The sequence below is a fragment of the Sebastes umbrosus genome, chromosome 4, assembly GCF_015220745.1.
Source record: "Sebastes umbrosus isolate fSebUmb1 chromosome 4, fSebUmb1.pri, whole genome shotgun sequence".
Lineage (NCBI taxonomy): Eukaryota > Metazoa > Chordata > Actinopteri > Perciformes > Sebastidae > Sebastes > Sebastes umbrosus.
Window position 1 is genome coordinate 36,663,189 of NC_051272.1, and position 24,546 is coordinate 36,687,734.

The 24,546-nt window shown below is 40.8% G+C and overlaps 1 protein-coding gene across 2 annotated transcripts; it reads right to left on the bottom strand.

Annotated features, from left to right (window-relative positions):
• Positions 1–1,580: 1,580 nt before the first annotated feature.
• dkk3b (dickkopf WNT signaling pathway inhibitor 3b) lies at positions 1,581–17,975 on the bottom strand. 2 transcript variants are annotated; one of them, XM_037767694.1, is made up of 8 exons: positions 17,534–17,975; positions 17,337–17,413; positions 16,805–16,933; positions 15,748–15,828; positions 7,631–7,723; positions 6,706–6,850; positions 3,755–3,905; positions 1,581–1,845 (listed from the first exon to the last, which is right to left on the bottom strand). In XM_037767694.1, exons 1-8 carry the CDS (start codon positions 17,958–17,960, stop codon positions 1,821–1,823), a joined length of 1,128 nt encoding a protein of 375 aa, XP_037623622.1. In that variant the 5' UTR covers positions 17,961–17,975; the 3' UTR covers positions 1,581–1,820. The 2 variants fall into 2 exon arrangements, with proteins under 2 accessions (XP_037623622.1, XP_037623624.1); XM_037767696.1 differs by lacking the exon at positions 17,337–17,413 and having other exon boundaries at positions 17,534–17,869.
• Between the last annotated feature and the right edge of the window lie 6,571 nt (positions 17,976–24,546).

The following is a 24,546-nucleotide window of genomic DNA, read 5'->3' on the forward strand; positions in this document are numbered from 1 at the left end:
TGTCTGAAACGCTCTGTTTTAGTGCATTTCAACGGAATTGCAACATAATTGCGTTGCTAGGTAACAGTTTTGGTCCATGACTACCTGTCAGCTGATGTCATTCACATACACTGCAACAGGAAATAAAACTGGGACCCATTTAGAATGTTTATGTTTAAAACCGTGTAATGATCTATATATTGTTTATTTGTGACATCACAAATGGACAAAAATCCTGACAGCTTGTTTCAAAAGCTCAGTTTCTGAATACGGGCTGTGTGTGTATTTCTCGCTGGATTAAGTGTTTCAATACTTTCACAGTATTTATATAGGACTTAAACCTGCTTTATAATATAAAGGCCATGAAAATCTCATTTTTTACAATATGGGACCTTTAACCAAAGTGCAGGATCTTTGGTTTTCCCATTGAAAGTTTTGTTTAAGGCATTTTGCATAAGCAAAGAGTTTCAAATGCAAATAGACTGAAAAAACTGAAAGGAAAAATTCCAAAAATAAAAGAAGACAAATTTTGCATCAAAACGTGGACAGAGGCGTCTAGATATTATTCTCTCTGTGGAAAAACTGAATCTAAATCCAAAATCTAGGGAACGTTGATATTCAAGTCAAAGACCCTTTTGTTTCCTATAGTTGTACTATTTGTGTGTGTGTGTGTGTGTGTGTGTGTGTGTGATCCATATCAGTCTGCATTAAAATCAGGTGACTATCAGCGTCATCCTGAATATTTCCTTTATGCGGCTCCTCTCATTTGTGTGTATGTGTGTGTTACAGCTTACACTTCCTGACACACAGAAGGGACAACAGTTTGCTCTCTAGTGGTCAGTGCTGTGTCCTGCTCTAGTTGACAACCATCTTAACAACAAGACTATGCCGAAACATAGCCCATGGCTGGACCGTGTATGGTCAAAGTGCTAATCTGTGACCGTATCGTTACACATGTAGTCAGTGGTAGTGTCTGTAATGTGATTTCCTGGATACGTTTGAGTCAAATAACTGAGGATTGTCGCTGTAAAAGACCTGAGGACGCAATTGCAGACCGTTCGACAGTGTTTCAGTGGAACGAGAGGTCTGTTGTGTTGCCTCCTCTTCATCTGTCCCTCCCTGAGGTCTCCTGTCCTCTTCCATTAGGTTCAATCCATGTCTGTCTATCAAGGTAAACAAACACTTTACATTATGAATTACCGTTATATGAATGAATGTTCTGGATTCCTCGTCTTAAAGGGACTCTATGTAAGAATCAGAAATTGCTACAGGGACATTAAAAGCACACTGTCGGAGAAATAACGGAGAGCTCCGCTCTGCTGGCGCAGTCTCTGGCCTCGCTGCCACGGCGGGACTAAGGTGGCATGCAGCACACACGAGGTTCATCACACACGAGGTTCATCACACAGTGTTTTTAAAAAATCTTGTAAGCCATTGTTTTACTGCCTTATTTTTCGTTGAACATAAGAAAGTAGAGATAAGTAGCCAACTAGTGTAAAGTAACATGATGCCATGGGTTGGTTTTCTTCCTGTCCTCCCCAGTTTTTGGAATCACCAGCCAACACGGGTCCATATTGAATCTGTGAATACCACAATACTGCTTTTCTTGGTTCTCAGTCAAACTTAAAAACAAGTCTTTTATTTGGTGCATGATAGTAGGCATTGGTCATAATAAGGCATAAATAATACAGTGCAAGTCTTGTCCTGAAACAACACGATATTCTTTTATAAACTGTTGATCAGCAGACGGGTCGTTCTTTGGTCAATGCTCAGTAAGGATGTTAGTGTAGCTCCTGGACGGGGTTATGTATAACTTCCTCTTTCTTTCTCCATCTCCAGGACTACTCTCCACAAACAGATCCACGTCTGTATCAGAAAAAAAAGAAGGAATTTAGGAAAAAATTTACAGTAATGCTTTTGCTTACTTCTACTCCAACACAGTCTCATCCCAACTCGTCACACACCGCCACTTTGTCATGTCCCTTGGTGTCACTTCATTTTTGGCACCAAAACCACTATAGTTACCCGTTGGTGTCACTTTAGGATTAGGCCAAACCACTATAGTTAGGTTTAGGAAAGAACTACATGGATGGACTTAAAACTACGACGTTTGTACGGTGAAAATGACACTGAAGGTTGTGAACACGGGACACGAACAAACAGCTGATTGCAACATTAAAGTGATACTTAAGACACGGGAATGCACAGGACATGACCAGCGGTCTGCTAGATGAAAGTCTTGTGTTTGTTGGGCCCATCCACCTCCCCTCTCACCCGCCCGTTGTGTCTATTTGCTATTTAAACGACGTCGACACACTCCCGGCGCATGTTCTCGGAGAGTTTACTGTTGCCGTGGATTGGTTTACAGTAGGGGTGGAACGGTTCGTGTATTTGACCTGAACCGTTTGGTTCAGGACGTTCGGTTTGGTCCGCAAAAATCCTTTCGGTTCGCCGTTACCCAAACAGCTGTTTATGTTTACTACTCGCACGCGCGGAACAGAAACTCTGGAGCGTGAGTTTTACCCGGAAAGTTTTAGCAGCACACAAGGAATGGTAGCAGCGCTGTAGCGCCCAGTAGCCGATAGTCGAGTTAAATTGACAACAATTTGTGTCAAACTGTACGCCGACACTGTTCAACAGAAGTCGGGTTTATATGTGGAGACTTGAAACATTTAATTATGACGGCATCACCCGAATGTGTTGATCAGCGGAGCGAAACAAAAGCAGACTGGACGGAGAGTCCGTTCCCCCACACAGCGTTCAGTCAGCCTCCCACTGCAGATTCACACCGTGACAAAGTAATATCTAATGCTAGAAGAGTGTTTATCGCTGCATATACGACAACACTCCATCGTTAACAATACAGAATTAAAGCATATGGTCAAAGTGTGTGAGCCTTCACGTGTGAATGTTAGTCTGTTGTGCCTGCCCTTTATAAACTAGCATAAGCAGCAGTTTAGGATTTACAACAGCCTTTTTACTTACATTTTGGATTTTATTTTTGTAATGTATTTTTTCTTATTGACAATATGTCAGTATTTGAGTGCCTTAACTGTTATAGTAAGAATTATGACCAATGAGCCACTGTTGAATGAGCTATAAGCTCACAGCTCATACCTCATTCATAAACGCAACGTTTTTTGGCATAGTTCTGGTTGAGCTTATGCTTCAATGTACGGCCTTAGTTTATAATTTCATCATATTTATAAGAAAATAACAAATCTGCCTTTTTTGTTTTCACTAATAACTGTAGAAGACCTATTCTTTCAATTAAGATTTGTCAATGAAGAAGTTTATGTTTATGTTCTTTATGTAAGCCATACTTTTGTTAAGACAAACATCTATTAATTTATTTTTGTCAAATAAATGAAAAGCATATTGAAATCGGAACATGACCTCCTCGCTGTAACAAATATACCGAACCGAACCGAAAACCGTGACCCCAAAACCGTGATATGAACCAAACTAGTTTATATTGTAGTTTATGGAACACCCGGTGCGTTTCATACTAAAGGGTGCCTTGTGCGGTGGTACCGTACGCCGACGGCCATGACAAAGCCTCGATATTTGACGCCCTGGGAATGAGAACGAGCTCTCTACTGTGTTCCCCCACATACAGTATAACTTAGATCACTTGTTATCCCAAGTTGTATGATGTATGTTACAAATTTACAACAATAAGATTTTACTTCAATCTAAAAAAAACTTAAAACTATTGCACATCCTTATTTTTGGGGGATTATAAGTGTACATGTATACTCTGTGTTGCTCTCACCCTTGAGGTTGGCACTGGAGGTCATCAGCACAGGGGCAGTGGTCTCGGGGACCCTCCTGGTCCCAGGCCAGCATGTCCATCAGCAGGTTGGGGTGGCTCAGACAGGACTCTCCCTTCTCTGGTTTGGGATTACACACTGGAAACAACAGCTCTGGAGGAAGCAGCAGAGAGAAAAAAACAATGGCAGTCCAAAACTGTCTTTACTTTGCCTGTTACACACAAAGCAAAAATATAAAGCCCATATCAGATACTTCGACATTAACACTAGTCTCAGACAAGAGTATTTTCCCATGGATGTCTCCATTCAGTTTTCTTCTTCTTGGGCCATGTTTGAAGAGTTTAGACAGATTACATCAATCAGTGAAAAACAATCATATAATTACTTTAATTAAAATCAGACAAGTTCTATGAATGTATGCTATTTGGTCTGAGTGTGATAAGAGCACTAGAGTATGGTCTATACCTGGGTTGCATTCGAATAGTCCTTTTTGCTTAGGAAGGTTCCTAACGGAGTGAAATGACCTGTAAGTATCTCAGTAGCAGCCATGATAAGAGCTGTTCGAATTCTCTACATGCTGAGGAAAGGAGCTTCTATGCTTCCTTTATTATCTCCTTTAGCAGAGGATACACTGGACCATCCTTTACCAAAGGAAAAGAGAGAATAACATCCCACAATTCCTTGCGTCCGCAGCATTTAAAGCGACGCACCATTCGGCCGTTCCTGATAACAAACGATATGCTTATCTTGCATATTATTTTCATACGCTCATATACTAATTGGGATTCATGTTGAATATGAGTGAACTGATTTCGTTTCACTTTATTTTGAATTAATTATTTATTGTGAACATGTAACAAATACCTCAGTAAAAAACAAAACAAGAATAACAAATAAAATGAACAGTAAACAATCAATTAACAAATAATCAACATAAATAAATATTACATGTCTGAAAAGAAGTTGGAAGAAGTATATGATCCTACCCCTTCTTCATAACTCCAACTATTTAACTCAATATTAATCATATATTGTCCACGTTAGGTCAGATGATTCTTTATTATCTATTGATAGAGTGTTCCAGCAGCAGAAGGACCTGTAGTATCTCTTTAACACACCGCGGGTGAAGCAGTCTGTCATTGAAAGACCTATTTAACAACGCACGGAGGGAGCAGCGCCGTTTGTAGTCCATCTTCAGAACATTTCTATTTTCACCACAGCAGACCTGCGTCACTAACATCCGCCGTCGCATCATAATTACGGAGCCTAGTGAAAGAGCAGTCTTTTCCTGAGTCCTTCTGAATTCTCCTTCTCATCTTTCCTTGACCTCATGACGTTTTCCATCGAGGTCAAGGAGAAGTGGTTAGGAGAAGACGTTAGGACGTCATTTTTTCACTATTCCACCGCAGCCCTGCTCTATATGAAAAATGCCCTGAGATTACTTCTGTTATGATTTGGTGCTATATGAATACAATTGAATTGGATTAATGGCCAGTAATTTTTCCTCATCATTTCCATTTGATACTGGAGGGCACTTCATACAGTATATTTGACCGTGTGCTGTATATGGACTTTAGTTACGTTGAAGATAGAAAGAGATAAGAACCTTAAAGAGCAACTTAACAGCCACTGAAGATTTTTGTTTTTGCTGACCTCCAGTGGTTTAACCTTTATCCTTGCTACACCTCCATTGTATTGGGGGGGAAGCAGGAATCTTAGAGACATCTAAAAACCTGGATAAATAGAAGCTTCTAAATGACTAGTGGTCAGTGAGAATATGTGTTTTTGTAAATGAAGTGGGTCAGTTCACCTAAATTCACTTCAAAATAACAGTAGTAGCTACAAAATGCATTAGAACATTTCAAGCAACGTAAAAACAAAAAAAGGATATGAGAGGCAATAGTGGATACAACTGAAAATATAATATAGTAGTGTAGATGAGAAAATGACATTATGGAAAAAGGACAGGGAAAATAAAAGCTTACATGAGGGACATGTGGAGACATACAGTATAAGCTAAATGAATTTGACCTTAAAGGGACTGTTTGTAAGAATCAGAAATTGCTTATTAACAGCGACACCTGTGGCCATTAAGTCAACGAAAGTCAGCGTCCTGTTGCTCGCACTTGTGCTCGCTCTACATAGACATGAAGGAGCATCGTTCAAAACAGTGAGGCGACACACGTCAGCTAAAAGCACAATATCACTCTATATTTCAGCTGCTTGGCAGTAATGTTAGCTGACCAGACGAAGGTCTCTCCATGAATCAATGCTGATCCTAGTGTTGGCTTTTCCTGCCTCAGCCTCCCGACCGCGGCTGGAGGGAACAGGGGAGATACCGGAGTTTAGGTCGGAGACGATAACGTTTCTCTCTGCGGAGCCCCGTTCAGCCCACTTCACAAGACACGGGAAACCTCTGTTGGTCTGGAGGAGCTGCAGCAGTTATTTCTGCACAAATGTCCACTGTACATTCACTAGATATTCTCAGAGCTAAACTAACTCTTCTGCAGTGTGGAGTGTGTGCATATGCACGTGAGAGTGGAGCGAAAGAGGGAGAACGAGAGCGTCGTGTGTGAAGGCAGGCAGAGGAGCAGAGTACAGCAGAGACTCCGGTCCTGGAGACCAAAGCTACGGTCTCCCCCGCGTCCTCCGACCGCGGCCAACACTGTTTAACAGACGGGCTTCACTAGATACAACTTTGCAGTTTTGGTGCTTCCGTGTAGTTTGTGTTGGAGTCTGAGTCTGAACAGCATAGCCACACACGAGCGCGCATGGGACACCGACCCGCAATGATTTATACGTGTAAGAAGTTACAAACAGTCCCTTTAAAATAACAAACCCTACACTACAGCATGTATTTGTGTTCATACTATATATGTGGAATATGGCAGGTTAAGTAAGAGTGTGTTTTGTTTTGTGTCAGTCTCTGAGGTTAGTCACCGTTAAAGCTCACCTCGTTGAAAGGCACAGCAGAGGTCCGTCCTGCAGTCACTCTGACCCTGACAGATAGTTCCCTCTGTTCCTCTGGTGGCGTTGACTGTACACTGGCCCCACACACACATCTGATCTGAGCAACACTCCTCATCCTTAGTGCAGGGCTGAAGTGGGGACACACGTACATTCAGAGTAAAGCACACTTGGTCTGTTGCTGCACACATGGTTAATGTATTTTTGTAGTTTTCCAATAAAAGACACTATGTGTAGCTTTTTAAACATTTCGATACTTGTGACATTTGATTTATTAATGATGCGTTACTGTACAGGATTAACACTTCAGCTAACATTGTTTTTTATTACTGTTTGCATCGTGTTGATAATCCATGTATATATGACTTTCTATTGGTACATTTTATTTTTCATTTTACAGCACTGGGTCAGATTATTTTACTCTGGGTTGCTCTGCAGAATAAAGGGAGGTTGCTTTATGGCACAGAGCAGAAAGAGGGTGCTGTTTATACTGATGAACAGGGGATGAATACTACATTTACTTTCACTATTTATCCTTTAAAGTTACCTTTTACCAAGACACGGCTATGGTATTTGTGACAAGATGCAAATGATTTATGAGCAATGTGATGCAGAAAGTTGATGCTAGTGATTCAGCACAATAAAAAGCTAGCATCAACGATGCCAATGCCAATTTGATTATGGCCGTGATCCCATTCTATGACATTTAGTTTGACCATGAGGTGCTGATATTTGAACACTCGACACCTTTAAAGCAGCATTTACTAACTTTTTGGCCACTGGCCAAAATGTCACTTTTGTCACTACGAGCTACAACTTTCACATTAAACTTATAGCCATTTGATCCATTGTTGAAACACCAACATTGATCAGTGCAGCTTTAACTAAAGCAGCACTGACTGAATCCCCACCATATCCGTTGGTATGCAGGGGAGGCACTTGGAGTCCTCAATCTCATACAGGCAGTATTTCAGGTCACCACAGTCCTCATCCACCATGCATTCCTGAATTGACAGATAACAAGAGTTGTATAGTCAGTAACAGAGCACAGAATTAAAGCGGGTCAAATTAGACTGTAGTGTTCATTTAAATAAATGTTGTCATATTGTCTCAACAAAAATCACAATTTCAACTTTTTGATTTAAAGGTCATATATTGTAAAAAGTGAGATTGTCATGTCTTTTATATCATAAAGCAGGTTAAAGTGATATACAAACACTGTGAAAGTATCAAAACACTCAATCCATGGAGAAATACATACAGCCCATATTCAGAAACTGTGCGTTTGAAACAAGCTGTTAGGATTTCTGTCCATTTGTGATGTCACAAATATACAATATATAGATCATCACACGATTTTAAACGTAAACATTCTAAATGTGTCCCAGTTTATTTCCTGTTGCAGTGTATGTAAATAGCATCAGCTGACAGGAAGTAAACATGGTCCCAAAGCAAAGCAAGCCTAGCAACGCAATTCCATTGCAATTCCCTTGAAATGCGCTAAAACGGAGCGTTTCAGACAGAGGGTAAATACAGGCATATTCAGGCAGACCGTATGAGGAAAATAAAGTTTTATTTTAACATTACAGCATGTAAACATGTTCTAGTAGAACACAAAATACAAGTATGAACCTGAAAATGAGCATGATATGGGACCTTTAAGGTAAAATAATTGTATTAATATATAGTTCATCTGATGACTGTAATATGCCACGCCATCAGGAAGCACTCAACCAAATATAATTATGGTTTACATTTTCCTGTATCACATTAAAACAGCTGTCCACTGCACTCCCCATCTAATGAGTTCCTAGTGGTTGATGGTCTCTGAAGTTGTGTTTCTGCCAGCCACAGTCCATCTCCACCAATCACGAAGAATCTTGTTTAGTCTGGTAAGATAGTGTTAAATCATATAGGGAGGCTCTCCATGATGCCAGTGCAGCCTATTACTCATCATTAATAGAACTGACTCCCAGTATGACTGTATGACTCACTGCTTGACACTAGGGATGCACCGATACCGATACCAGTATCGGGTATCGTGTCCGATACTCTGCTCATGTACTTGTACTCGCAAAACGGCTCCGATACAACGGCACCGATACCACTTTACGGTAGCGTGACGTTAACCTCTCTTCACCATCTTTCGGGTCCTCACACTCTACCTCCCCGACAGTGCGGGCAAGACGTGCAGGTGGTGCGCCCTCTGCTGGGCCGGGATCCCACCTCAGCCGGCGCACGCCCTCACTTTCATTGCACCACAGGGTTTTGCTTGCACCCTCTGACTCACGCGTGCGTTAGACTCCTTGGTCCGTGTTTCAAGACGGGTCGGGTGGGTTGCACACATCGCCACAGACCCCTGACGCCTTTTACGTGGGCCGCAGCATGGCGGTCGACAGTCCGTGCGGGGAGCACTGTTAAGCTTCGGCCTCGAGCCACCTTCGCCCCGAGTCTTTCCAAGCCGACCTAGAGCCGGTGGCGGCGCACCGCCTCGTATGCGGGACTCCCCAGCCTGCCGTGTGTCGCTCACAGCCTCCAGCTGGCTGTTAACAAGGGTCTTTTGGCACAGAGAAGTACTCGTATCGGTACTCGGTATCGGAGAGTACACAAATGTAAGTACTTGTACTCGTACTCGGTTTGAAAAAAAGTGGTATCGGTGCATCGCTAGTTGACACTAAACCTAAATGTTTAGATCTCTGAAACACATTCTGCTGTCAAACTCCACAGCAGCTGAGTTAGAAATATATAAATGTGATGTAAAACCTTGTTTGTTCAATCAGATATCTGCAGGAACACCAAGTACAGCATGCTACAAAATGGGTAACGATTACACTGCATATTGCTTATTTAAATAATTGAATGGTTTTAGGGGCAGATTTTTTCCTGTAGTATACATCAGACTGGTTTAGTTGGGCTTTTCTTGGAATGCTAATAAGATATTTGAGATTGAGTTCAACTCTTTTCCAGTGGTCAGAGGAAACAGTGTCTGCCAAAAACAGCGCTGGCTCACCACTGTTTTTTCAGTCTTTATCTTTGTGTGTGCTGCCTCTGGAAAATCTGCATAGAAACAGAGCCAAGTCCCTGAAACCTCTGACTGTGTCAAAGTCACAGACAGGATCAAGAGCCCGAAAGCAGGATGTGTTTATAACTCATCTTTAAAATATATCACTGTATAACTGGCTCTGATGTTAAAGCTTTCCTATACTGTATATATAATAATAATAATAATAACAATAAAATAAGACATTATTAATAGAACTGAGACACACTGGAAGCTACAAAACACGCACCACACAATACCCTGTAATTATCTTAATAAATGTCAGATGACTGCAGCTGTCATTAGTCTCACAGGCCCAGTATTAAGTAAGTAAGTGAGTAAAATGTATCTACAGTATATAGGGCTTTCAGACATTAGTCACAAAGTGCTTAACAAGGGCATTATACAACATATAAGAAATAAATATATAATTTTTGGTACTTAGTGGGCCACATTCTGTTTGAACCTGGTATTTCTGTCCAGTGTCAGATAAAGATCAGGCTACACTAATATTATTATTAGTAGAATTAGATTCCAGTGGTGGCTGCATAGGTTTATTTGTGACTTGTGTTCTATACATTTACAATAACTCCAGGGTGTTTTAAAGTCAAAAATTAAAAAAAATGTATTGAAAAAAAGATGGATGTAATCATTTCCAAAATTCACAAAAATGTTTAGTAAGTAAGTATTCTGCTTCAATTCAAATTTGTTGGCGTTTAGCCTTTCAAATATGTGAAAATATCCGAACAAAAGTCGGAAAATTATTAGTAAAACGTGAAAAAATAGTAAATATATTTGAAAATACGTGAAAAATGTCAAATGTCAAAACTTATCAGTAAAATATGTGAAAACTAAACTAAATAACATAAAGAGTAATGACAATAACAAAATAACAGTAACTGTAACAAAATAATGTAAAGAGGCTAAAATCAGGATAAAACATTCGGAAATATGTGAAAAATATCCAAAAAATTACGGAAAATTATTAGTGAACAATATCCGAAAAATGTCGGAAAATTATTAGTGAAATATGTGAAAAATATCAGAATATTATTAGGAAAATATGGGAAAAAATATCCGAAAAATGTCGGAAAAATATGAAAAAAAATTATAAATTTAAAAACAGTATTTGGACACATTTAGCCTTACACAAATATTGGGCCTCCTGCGATTAGAAAATTTCAGTAGGCTATACTGCGATTTTGATAAAATTTAGATTAACTGTGCAGCCCTAACACTGCTATATACATAGTTAAAATAAATATTATCTTCAAACTGTTGCATCTGTCAAAAGAACATTTTGAATTAGTCGATTAATCATATTGTCTATAAAATGAAACAATAGCAACATAAAACTGAGAAAAGCAGCGATTCCACACATCTGGAAACTGTATTGTATTTGGGATTTTTGTTAAATAAATGACTTAAACAAATAATCAATTACCCAATTACTTGATTAAATATCTGTCAATAAATTTCCGATTGATGGGCTGACTGATTGATTAATGGTTTCAGCTCTGGCTGTGTTGTTACTTTTCCTTCAGTAAAGGATGCTGGAACTTCTTCCTCCACTGAAGCAGAGAGTTGAGTCTGGACCAGTATAGACGGACTCTGACAGTCTGGTTCCCGGAGCGTCTTTGTTCCTCTAACCCCCCCTCAGTTCCTGATCCCCGGCCCCCCCTCGGTCTCGGTCTCTGGCCCCCCCCGCTCTCCCTCGGTCTCGGTCTCTGGCCCATGGAGACGCCCCACAGGGGCCCCTTTGTAATCCTATAAAGTGGATAAATACCAATTTGTACCGATTTGTCTCACAGCGGTGTTTGGTGTTAAAGTGTGCTTTGGTCTCTTTAACCAGCCACCATGACAGTTACCCAACATGCACCACTGCTGGACAGCTATATCACGGTTTCCTGTACTCCTGTTTTTGGCTCATGGCCACTTAAAAACAAACAAATCACCAGTTAGTCGACCAGTTGTGCCCAGTTCAACCTAAATGTGTTTGAATGACGTTAAACTGGAGGAAAGTCTCAATCAGTGGTGAGTGGTGGGTCTTTTTTTTATCTGCTGGTGTTCTTATTATGTTCCTTTACATGTGTGTGCATCCACTGACCGTGTGTAATAAAAAAATATATAAAAAAATTAATAAGCTTATGACTTTGTTTGAAAAACAACACAAACGTGTAAGTCTTTCAGCATAAATAACATCGTACTTTGTTTCCTGCCGGCACCAACCACCTCCGAAACTTATATTCCTTCCTTCCAACCATTTGTCATTAAACTTGCATTTCCCCATCAGCAACCACAACTGACGACAGCCAAAAGATGACACGCAACCAAAATAACATCTATTTATAAAGAGGCTAAAAGCATGATAAACAGTTTGGAAATATGTTGAATATATCTGAAAAATGACAGTAAATGATTAGTGAAAAATATCCGAAAAATTATGGAAAAATATTATTGAAAAATAACCAAAAAATGTTGGAAAACTATTAGTGAAAAATATCCGAAAAATTTCGGAAAATGATTAGTAAAATATGTGAAACAATATCTTATACTAAGCTAATCAAACAAATACACATTATTGGACGTTTACGGTAGATTATGATGCATCACAATTTTCCCATGAGCCTTAAATGCACCATCTGCAAATTTAACACAAACAGAACAATTACAGTGAATTAAAGACAATTTATGACCAGCATTACCTTGATTTTATTTCATTTGACTGAATTTAAGACGTTTTATGGAACCACAGGAACCTTGTAACTGAGAAGAAGAAGAAGAAGAAGAAGAAGAAGAAGAATAAGAAGAAAGAAAGAAAGAAAGAAGGAAAGAAAGAAGAAGTGGTCGTAGCTCTGCAGAGAGCTACCGTTGTGTGTTTGAGTCGGACTGATTTAATGCTTCTGCAGTGAATTCGGAGCTGCTCTCAGATAAAAACAGGTTAGAAGTCACACAGAATAAAGAGTGACGGGGCAGGACTGCATTTGTAGCATCAGAAATTCGATTACCGAATCATCTTAAAGATGAGGAAGATGAGGAATTTATAATTTAATGATAAACAAATTCTAATGATAATGGCGCCGAGAGCAACAAGATGGACCTTCTTAAAGGAAACCATCATTGAATTAAATACTTAAAGATCGATCTATTTTCCTTCCAGAGGAGCCGCTACCACACACACACACACACACACACACACACACACACATATATATATATCTTTTTATGATATCTTTTATTCCTCCTACGCTATCTGCACACAGACCAGGATGCAAACACATGTGTGGTGAAAGAAGAGAGAGCTACCCGAAGTCAGAAAAAAAATGTGTATATACATACATCCATGTGACAAAGGCCTGTGCTACTTAAATAAATAGGAAATTCCACAAGTATATGGAGTATCCAGCCAGTGGGAAAAAGTAACCAGCTAGGGGGGTTCGGGATAAAGCACCCCCCCCCCCCGGAGAAAAATTTGGCTGTTAAAGCCTGAATTTTGTTCCTCTGGCACATTTAATTTGATTCTGTGTCTATTCCATCATAAATACTTAATGATTAGGTCTGAGACGATTCACTTATCTCCTGATTCAATACTATCACGATACTTGGGTGCTGATTCGATATGTATTGTGATTTTTAAGTATTGCGATTATGATTTATTGTGATTTTTGTTAACTTTTTCCACCCTAGACCATGGGGAAAAGTTGAGTCATACACCTCTAGGGACTTTTACTAAAATATCTAAATTAATGGAGCAAATATGATTAAAAAAAAGTAGTTTTTTTATAAAACGGTCGCTATATCATGACAGTAGTACATGAAACAGGTAACCTGAAAAAAATCATGTTCCTCTGTGTCCTCCGGTGCTCCTAACGGCATCTGCAAGATTTCACAGACCGGAGGAAAACAAGCAGTAAGAGCTGATCTGAGGTCTGCTGTCCATCTGCCGTCTATGAGAGCCGGCTGTCAATCACTCGCGAACTCCGACCAAACGGTCAAACTAGGCAGCGCTGATCAAATATGAATCAATATTCTGTTACTGTAAAGCCTATTTATCTCATCAGATGTTTTCAGAATCATCTTGTAGTGCACGGTTTAGCTGTAAAATGAGAAAGATTGTGACGCGGAAGCCATTGTGAAATCTGTTGAAGGAATGCCAAGTTCTGGTCACATGACCGGAGCACAGCCAATAGGAACGCTCTCTCTCTCAATGAAATGATCTGTGATTGGTCAAAGTCTCCCGTCACGGGCTAGATGTTCTAAAGCCTGAAAACAGAGCCATGAGGAGGAGCAGAAGTCTAGTTATCTCTCAGAACACTTGAATTACAATATGCTGAAAGGTTATTATGGAATTTTTTTGCCCAACGATGCCAAAAATATACAGCCTACTGCCACTTTAACTGTAACTGAATCACTTTTAAACAGCTAAGCAAATCTGCCACAGATGTCTAAAACCTTTTTACTGTTTTAGACATCTGTATAAAGCTGCAACAGCTTTAGGTGACAGTTAGAGGTTTTTGTGTAATCAACAACCATCTGTATCCAAGTTTTAGTCTTAAGAGAAAAAATGTGTACTGGGTATTTCCTATGAAGTGCTGAGTCAACCAACTTTGCTGTGACTACCTTGTGTGTAATTCAAGTATAGAGGGTGGAATTTCTATACAGTTAGTCATTTCTGAAGAGCAGACCTTATCCAGCCTGGCCTGCAGGCTTACTTGCTTCCCTGGCATTTTTTCCAGCAGCAATGTCTATTAACACAACCACTTTCTGTACGGCTGCCAGGAAAGCAAAAGATCAAAACCACCGTTGTAAAGTAAAATGGCAAAACAGGCGGCAAGCAGCAATAATGACCTCAATCTAAGCTGGCCTCCTATTGGCTAAAAATTGTGAAAAGTATATGTTAGGGGTCTGTTTGCTGGATGATCTCACTCTTTATAAAACGAGTTGGGACAATGCAGCCACAGTTTTAGAAAGCACTCCACCTCTCTGTCTCTTCTGACAGACTTTATGAATATTTACAAAACTGAGGGGAAATGTTAAAGTAGACGCAACACATTTAAATGAAGTGTTCTGAATAAAATGTTTCAGTTAAAAAAAGCATATAACTGGTGATAAAACATGATAAAGACTCAAGCCTCTATCTGTGTTTCCAGAGGGCTGCGTTTCAGATCGTATCATCGCTACTAAAAGAGAAACATTTGGTCTGAAAGTGGGGCGGTTGGATTTTGTGTTTCTGTCTGAAAACCACAACACACATCTGTGTAATCCTGAGTCAGCAGGCTATCAGCTGGACAAACAGAGCTAACACGCTACACTGCTATATGCTCAAAAAGCCATGAGAGTGCACTCACATCTTGATCAGCTATTTGGTTTGGTTCTAATCATGTCAGCAGAAACCAAATTAAAGGTCCCACATTGTAAAAAGTGAGATTTTCATGTATTTTATATTATAAAGCAGGTTTAAGTGCTATATAAATAATGTTAACTATCAAAACGCTCAATATACAGAGAAACACACAGAGCCTGTATTCAGAAATTGCGCGTGTGAAACAAGCCATTAGGATTTCTGTCCATTTGTGATGTCACAAATATACAATATTTAGATCATTACTCGGTTTTAAACGTAAACATTCTAAATGTGTCCCAGTTTATTTCCTGTTGCAGTGTATGTGAATAACATCAGCTGACAGGAAGTAAACATGAACCCAAACTGTTGCCTAGCAACGCAATTCTGTTGAAATGCACTAAAATGGAGCGTTTCAGACAGAGCATAAATACAGGTATATTCAGCCAGACAGAATGATGAAAATAACGTTTTTTTAAACATTACAGCATGTAAACATGTTCTATTAGAAACACTAAATACAAGTATGAACCTGAAAATGAGCACGATATGGGACCTTTAAACCTTGAAACTGAGGCCAGAATGCATTAGGCCCCATAGTCCTCTAATCATTCACATAGACCAGACAGGGAAAGCAAAAGACTCACGTGATCCGCACTGTTCCAGTTACCAGAAACCTCCACGTGGATGTGTGAAAGATGAATCTCTCCTGTTTTATTATTTGTCTCCTATAAATGGCAAAAGGGGTGACATGTTGTATTAGAAAAGGTAAACAAAATACCCTTATCCCTACAATCACTTAAAGGGACTGTTTGTAACTTCTTACACGTATAAATCATTGTGGGTCGGTGTTCCATGCGCGCTCACATGTGGCTCCAACACAAACTACACGGAAGCACCAAAACCGCAAAGTTCTATCTAGTGAAGCCCGTCTGTTAAACAGTGTCAACTCTTCTTGCTCCAGCCCCCCCGACCGTGGCCAGAAGACACAGAGGAGACCGTAGCTTTGGTCTCCTGGGCTGGAGTCGCTCCACTCTCACGTGCGTGCGTGCACACTCCACACTGCAGAAGAGTTAGTTTAGCTCTGAGAATATCTAGTGAATGTACAGTGGACGTTTGTGCAGAAATAACTGCTGCAGCTCCTCCAGACCAACAGAGGTTTCCCGTGTCTTGTGAAGTGACGGGGCTCCGCAGAGAGAAACGTTATCGTCTCCGACCAAAACTCCGGTGTCTCTCCTGTTCCCTCCGGCCGCGGTCGGGAGTCTGAGGCAGGAAAAGCCAACTCTAGGATCAGCATTGATTCATGGAGAGACCTTCGTCTGGTCAGCTAACATTATTGCCAAGCAGCTGAAATATAGAGTGATATTGTGCTTTTAGCTGACGTGTGTCGCCTCACTGTTTTGAGCGATGCTCGTTCATGTCTATGTAGAGCGAGCACAAGCGCGAGCAACAGGACGCTGACTTTCGTTGACTTAACGGCCACAGGTGTCGCTGTTAACAAGCAATTTCTGATTCTTACAAACAGTCCCTTTAAACAACAATCAGTCTTTGTGTTCATCATATGTGTATCACAACCCTCCAGCCCATTCCTAAAGCCCCTCAACAATGTAAAGGACATAAACAAAGCTGATTTTTGCCCATTTATGGAAACATGACCTCAAAGAGATTAAAAAGGTTTGTTGTTGATCAAAAGTGAACCTCTACCTTGTCAGCTCTATCCAGGACCTGAACCGCTCCGTCTCCGTCCGGTGTCATCTTCTTTGTCTCATTGTGGTAGTTAGTAGTACGCAGATCCAGCGACGTTAAAGATGATTTAGCACTCTCAGTAGTTATCTGTTGTTAGAATACATGTTGAAATCCATTCAGAAATCGTATATTAAATAAAGCACATGGCATTTCCATTATGTCCATATCAGATTTCCATATGGTGAAGGAGTATGAATCCTCTAGAACTGAGAGAGAGAGTTTGCTGATGCACTGAGTGACTACTGAGAAATCAGCACACTTATTAGGCCAGTTTCAGGGGGAAAACAACAGAGCTCAGAGCAGGCTGACTTCCAGGAGTCTCAGCCGGTACCAAAACGAAATTGGGTGTTCTCGGTCACACTAAGTTATTCTGTATTAGCTTTTTTCTTTTAATGAATGAACTAGACACAAACTCTTATGATGAGGACTATTAGTATTCAGACAGACATGGTGTGGGTCAGACATGGAAACTATGTGTAGTGCTCAGTACCTCAGTCTGGTAGTCAACATGAAGCTGTCTGCCAAAACAAATAAACGTGATGGGACTGACACCGATTGTTTCCACTGCTATAAAACACATCAGATGTATGATTAGATTGATCTGAATAGCAGATATATGGCTGGTTATTTCAGCTCTCCAGCCTACAACTGTGCCCTTAGTATAAATGAATAGAATATGACGCAGACCTGGTCCACAGCCTCCTCCAGTATGTGCTGGGTGTCCTCCATCAGCTCCTCCACCTCTCGGAACATGTCGGTCAGACTGGCCGGGCCTCTCTCCAGGACGTCCCGCAGGATCACCGAGCCGCTCCGGTCCGAGCCGCTCCGGTCCGAACCGTCGGTCCTCCACAGGCACAGAGTCAGAGCAACAAGCAGCAGCATGATACCGGACATCTTTCCTTCTCTCTGTCTCTCTGTCTCGGTCGGTCTGCCAGTCTACCGAGCAGCGGAGCAGTGTGACGCACGGAGGCGCACAGCCGCACACAGCTGGATCCGTTTTATTTGGAAAGTCTGATGAGCGGAGGTGGTGAGGGGGGGGGGGGGGGGTTATAAACTGGAACAAATCAGGTTTAATGGCGTGGAAAAGGTTCAAATTGTATTTAGTGAAGTACATGTCAGAATCAAACGGCTGCTTGTAGTGATGAGATTTAACACGAATATTAGAACAGATGAGAGGCTGTTGGCACGGGTTCACAGACGTGAAGTTCACCTCATGCACAGAATAATCCCAATTTATTGTTATACTTATGAGATGAAGTACAGTAAGTTTGTGAGAGTTATTGAAGAACTAATATCACAAACTGATATAACTGATATGTTTTAATTTACAGTGCTTTTCAATCTCTTTGACTCATTTTCTGAAACAGTCCCTTTAACATTCTCTAAACTCTAAGTGTAATTGTCACAACTGTTTGATGGGACATCACAACTCTATTGCATGTCATTTTTCTGTAACATTACCTCTATGGGTGGGAAGAAGGCTGGACCTGTGTGGGAGTGGGAAGTGATGTGTATGTGTGTATATGTGTATCTATATATTAAATGTTAAATGTAAGATATATTTTTTTGTATTATCGCGCCAGTGTTGTGTTTTGTTATGTTTGTTATGCTATGTTTGGAAAAAAGGAATAAAAAGAATAATAATAAAAAAAAAAGAAGCTAGTTATTGTGTTAACTGGCCAATGCCACCAAAATGAAAAGTTGTTTTGTCACAGTGTGAGCCCTATTGGTCAAAATGTTTAGATGTTTTTTCACCACGGCAGTCAACCGATACTTGTGGTATCACCTTGAATAGCTTGGGTTTGACGTTGTTTGGACAAGTGTTGTAATGTGTCCTCGTAGTCTCACAATGGCTGATAACAGAAATGTTAATGATTAGATGAGTTATCTCCTGAATGGCCTGTTATCAGCTCGGCGGTGTCATTAAAACCAATGATGTGACTGATAAGGCCACATACAGTAGTGCATAGAGTCAACACATCCCAATGGGATCTCCTCTTCTCTAATCATTGCCACAGATGAAGGACTAGAAAGATCCCGTCAGTTGATCAGTCAATCATCAGAAAAGGAATCTGCAATCTGATGATCAGCTGCTTCTCATTATGAGCAAAATCACCAATATTCATTGGTCTCAGCTTAATTTATAAAAAGCGTTAGTTGCAGCCCTTCTTGGGACTCGTGTATCTTTCCCTGTCTATACTTGCAGTGGTTGCAAATGGCTCGCCTGTATGTTACGGGATAAGACTGCCGTCTAGACTTACTAGTTTATAGTCAACAAATCTGAAGTGTCTGCTAAACTGTAGGGAGTTTCATACTTGCTGTAAAAGCCCCTGAAATGTTGGTTTGAAATCTTAAGTAATTCTGTAACATTAAATGATCAAGACTTAATAAACATCAGAGAACTAGAGATCGTCTTGTGATGGGCGGCGTCACGATGGTGCAGTGGTTAGTGCTGTTGCCTCACGGCAAGAGCGTTGCAGGTTCAAATCTGACTTGGGGCCCTTCTGTGTGGAGTTTAAATGTGCTCCCCGTGGTAACGTGGGTTTTCTCTGGTTTCTCCTCCCACAGTCCAAAGAGTTCATTGTTGAATCTAATGTCCTGTAGGTGTACTACTGCAACTTTATTTTTTATAAATAATTATGAGAAGGGTCCCCTTTTTTCCGCTTGAGCACCTGCCCCCCAAAATGTCTGTGCACGTGACTGAGCTCAAATTGAGACATGGATATAAGAACACAGAGGTCCCTACCTACCGTAGGTCATAAAATTAGGCTTCAGTGCTTGACTGAGAATGAAAAGAGCTGTAGTCTTAGGCTCAGTCTTAGCCTGTTGGGAAGGAGGCTAACGCTCGAAAGGAATAGGCTACATTTTGGCGAGGTGTAAACCGGCAAGGCATTTGACCTCTGACCTCCAGATCAGTGAATGTAAATGGGTTCTATGGGTACCCACGAGTCTCCCCTTTACAGACATGCCCACTTTATGATAATCACATGCAGTTTTATTTATTGGATTTGCGTCTGATTTATGACTAGAACAACTTGACACAGTGCTGAACAGGATAACATTAAATGAGAAACGTTTACAGAATACAGAATGACTGAGAGCCTTACTGCATTATATTCCATTATATTTTTGTTTACATTTTGAATTGGCACCTGAGTTTTGTTGTTGTTGTTGTCCTTTTCATCAGAAAATATATTTTCACCATAACTTGGTGCAGAAAAGGCAAAAATTGGTGCAGAAAAATTCATCAGAATGCAGGAAATAAAGTGTGACCCCCCCAGCCCCCCTCTTTATATGTGCCCCTCCCCACCCCCCTCGAATGACGCAAAAGATAAAGAACACCCATAACTATACTCATGTCACATTCTCATTAGGGGTGAGCCCCCCATTAAGGTCTGATCCTAGACTCACCCCTGGACAGCATTACACATGTACTGCTGTCCCTGCAGTAGCTACTAGTCAGATTTAGGACTGAGTTTAAGGTTCTATTATTTGTTTTTAAAGCTTTACACGGCCTGGCGCCCCGAGTACATCTCTGAGCTCCTCTGGACCCTTTCCAACCCCATCTTTCTCAGATCTTCAGACCAGCTGCTCCAGGCTGTCCCTCCATCAAGGCTATAGGGGGTAAGGGCAATCTGGCGTTCGCAGTAGCCCCCAAAGCTTTGGAACAGTTTACCATTTTCAAGTAAGTGTTCCCCCTCTGTAGACACTTTTAAGGCTAAACTCAAGACCTACATGTTTTCTCTCTCCCTTTGAGTGGCCTTAAAGCTTCAGTAGTCAGTATATTTTTGGCATCATTGGGCAAAAATTCCATAATAACCTTTCAGCATATTGTAATTCAAGTGTTGTGAGAGATAACTAGACTTCTGCCCCTCCTCATGGCTCTGTTTTCAGGCTTTAGAACATCTAACCTGTGACGGGAGACTTTGACCAATCACAGGTCATTTCAGAGAGAGAGAGAGCGTTCCTATTGGCTGTGCTCCGGTCATGTGACCGGTACTTGGCGTTCCGTCACCAAATTTTATAATGGCGGCGGCGTCACAAACTTTCTCATGTTACAGCTAAACCGTACACTACAAGATGATTCTGAGAACATTTGAGGAGAGAAATAGACATTAATGTAACATAATATTGATTCATATTTGATCAGCGCTGCCTAGTTTCACCGTTTGGTCGGAGTTCGCGAGTGATTGACAGACGGCTCTCATAGACGGCAGCTGGACAGCAGACCTCAGATCAGCTCTTACTGCTTGTTTTCCTCCGGTCTGTGAAATCTTGCAGATGCCGTTAGGAGTACCGGAGGACACCGGAGGACACAGAGGAACATTATTTCAGGTTACCTGTTTCATGTACTACTGTCAGGATATAGCGACTGTTTTATAAAAATAACTTTTTTTAATCATATTTGCTTCAATCTCACCTACTGATGCTTTAAGGTTTTATGTTTCACTTTTTTACTTTTCTGTTTTTATATTTTCCATCTTTTCCTTTACTTACTTATTTATGTATGGGATAGTTGTGTTTATGTTATCCCTGCTGCCTTTTGTTGTTACCATGTTACGTTGTGATATTTGATGTCAATTTATTGTACAGCAGGTCAACAGTAGATCTCACATAGAAGTGGTGTACATCATCTGAAAGCTGGAACCTGAAGATTAATTCTAGATGCTGCTCAGCACTGTGTGTCAAGTTGTTCTAGTCATAAATCAGAAATAAACATGAATTCATTCATTCATTATTTAAAATTAATTGTGAAAGTGTATAAGGGCTTAGAGCATTATGATAGAAGTATATGATGGTCATCCCCATGCTCTATTATGTCTCATAAGTTGTTGCAGCAATTTTTGGGTTGATACCAATAATCCCTCCAGAATACCACATTAAGACACCAAGACCTTGAGGAACACCATAGAAAAAGCCATGATGTGATTTGGGATCAAAAACTTTTGATATATGGAGATTTTTGCAAGAATTGCATTTATTGGATGGCGAGCAGTTCTGTTGTGTAAACTGCTCAGAAACCCCCTTATTGTCAATCTAGCTAGGAAAGCCATCCATCCTCTGAATGCTCTAGGTCTTTAGTCTGATCCATCCATCCTCTGAATGCTCTAGGTCTCTAGTTTGATCCATCCATCCTCTGAATGCTCTAGGTCTCTAGTTTGTGGCTGTAAAGTTTCATGAGGCTGTGATTATCCTAGAGGTCACCACAGGTAATTTTATACAGTGAGGTCAAGTTTAAAAAAAAAAATGGTCTCACTACAATGAAATGTCTCCTATGGGGACTAACATCATCACACATGAATACAGTTGGGCTCATTGGATCCACAAAAGTCTCAGCTTTACAGTGATTGACGAAGACTGTTTAGGGACCCCAGTATGCAGAAAAATTCAAACACACCATTTCAGAATAGGAGAAAATAACACATTTATACTGCATTAAAAAAACTGCATGTGATTATCATAAAGTGGGCATGTCTGTAAAGGGGAGACTCGTGGGTACCCATAGAACCCATTTTCATTCGGATATCTTCAGGTCAGAAGTCAAGGGGACCCCTGTGAAAATGACCACGCCAATTTTTCCTCGCCAAAATTTAGCCCAAATTTGAAGTGTTATTTACCCTCCTTTATAGTAAAAAAAACCCTAAAAAATTCCATATTTTACATTTCTTAATATCTATATCTCCTATATTTTATTATCCAGCACTATATCACTTTCTGCACTATATTCACATTTTTAATAGTCATGTATCTCAGTTGTTACCCTGCAGTATATTCATTTTTAACAGTTTCTTCACCTCCTGTTATTTTTATATCTGGTATATATAAACTGGAGAAAAAAAAGTTTGGAAACTTGTGTTTGGTGGATTATTTCTCTGTTGTTACAATGCTAATGGTCATTGTATTTTACATCGTTGGAAAGCCTGTTTATTTACCTTCACAATGATGTCCAACTTGTAAGGATCATGTATTTGTAGGATGAGCAGCACAGCTGATTATGTGGGTAGCGCCCACAAATTTGCCAAGATGCTCTGCCAATGGTAAACAGTGTATTCTCCTGTTGGTATTGACTCTTGTTTTGAGTTGTTTGGTGGATTGGATGATTGAACTCTCTTTCAGTAACAAGGAACAAACAAGACATATTGGCTATTTTACACTTTATTCATTTAATACACCGTCAGGAGCCTCAGTAGCGGTGGAAGATCCATACGCAGCCACAACAGCCTGGCACCTCCTCCTCATGCTGGTCACCAACCTGGTCACACGTTGCTGTGGGATGGCGTTCCATTCCTCAACCAGGATTTGTTGCAGGTCAGCCAGCGTGGTTGTGTTGGTCACTCTAACACGTACAGCACGCCCAAGCTGATCCTACAAGTGTTGAATTGGGTTGGGGTCTGGACTCTTGACAGGCCGTTCCATTCTCTCTACTCCCACATTGTGGAGGTAGTCTGTGATAACCCTGGCTCTGTGGGGGCGAGCGTTGTCATCTTGGAGGATGAAGTTAGGTCCCAGACTGTGGAGATATGGGATCGCCACTGGCTGCAGAATCTCATCCCGATATCTCACTGTATTGAGATGGCCTTCAATGATGACAAGCCTTGTTTTGCCAGTGAGGGAGATGCCCCCCCACACCATGTTCAGGTTCCATTGTTTGTGTTGTCGACACCAGCGCCAACGGGCCTGATGGTGAAGGGCAGTCATTGCAGGCTTCCTGGTAGCCTTATGAGAATACACTGTTTACCATTGGCAGAGCATTTTGGCAAATTTTTCTTGGGCGCTACCCACATAATCAGCTCTGCTGCTCATCCCACAAATGCATGATCCTTACAAGTTGGACATCATTGCGAAGGTAAATAAACAGGCTTTCCAACGATGTAAAATACAATGACAATTAGCATTGTAACAACAGAGAAATAATCCACCAAACACAAGTTTCCAAACTTTTTTTTCCCAGTTTATATATATATATTAATACTCTGTATTACTTACTTGTGCCGTTTTTACTAATATGTTTGCACTATGGAACTGTGATGCTGGAAACTTGAATTTCCCTCAGGATCAATAAAGTTACTCTCTATCTATATATCTATCTATCTATCTATTATGCTTGTATGACATGGTTGATACCGATGGATTCCTCCGGTTTTCTAGTTTCATATGATATCTGTGTCTTCTAGCTCTAAAACTGAATCTGCTAGAGCCTCTGAAAGACAGTAGAGTCACTCGGGATTGCGGGCCTCAGGGGCTGTGCTTTATAAATAAATAAACTTGTAAATACATAAACTTCTATCTATCTTAACTGTGTTGTGAATAAACTGAATGAACCCGTCCCAATCACTCTGATATCTGCACTGTGTCTGGCCCAAGTATGAACTTGAGCACTTGAGACCGTAAATTGCCGGTCCCTAACTGTCACTGTGATGCCAGCCTGCTATCAGGCTTTCTATGGCTCCTCTCCCGCCTTGAAGAACACTCTGGTTGTTCTATCGTGGCAGAGGTGCTTACACTGGACGACGACTCCATGGATGGTGTCAGCCGATGTCCTCAGAAGATGGTCATGGAGCCAGCGATAATGGCCGCTCTTCACTCCTGCCCTTACATCCTGCTGGACCAACTGGTGTCTATCCTTGCCCCCCCCCCCCCCCCCCCCCCCCCCGTTGTAACGGGTTGTCTGGAAGCTTCTCAGGCCTGCTCTCCACCCT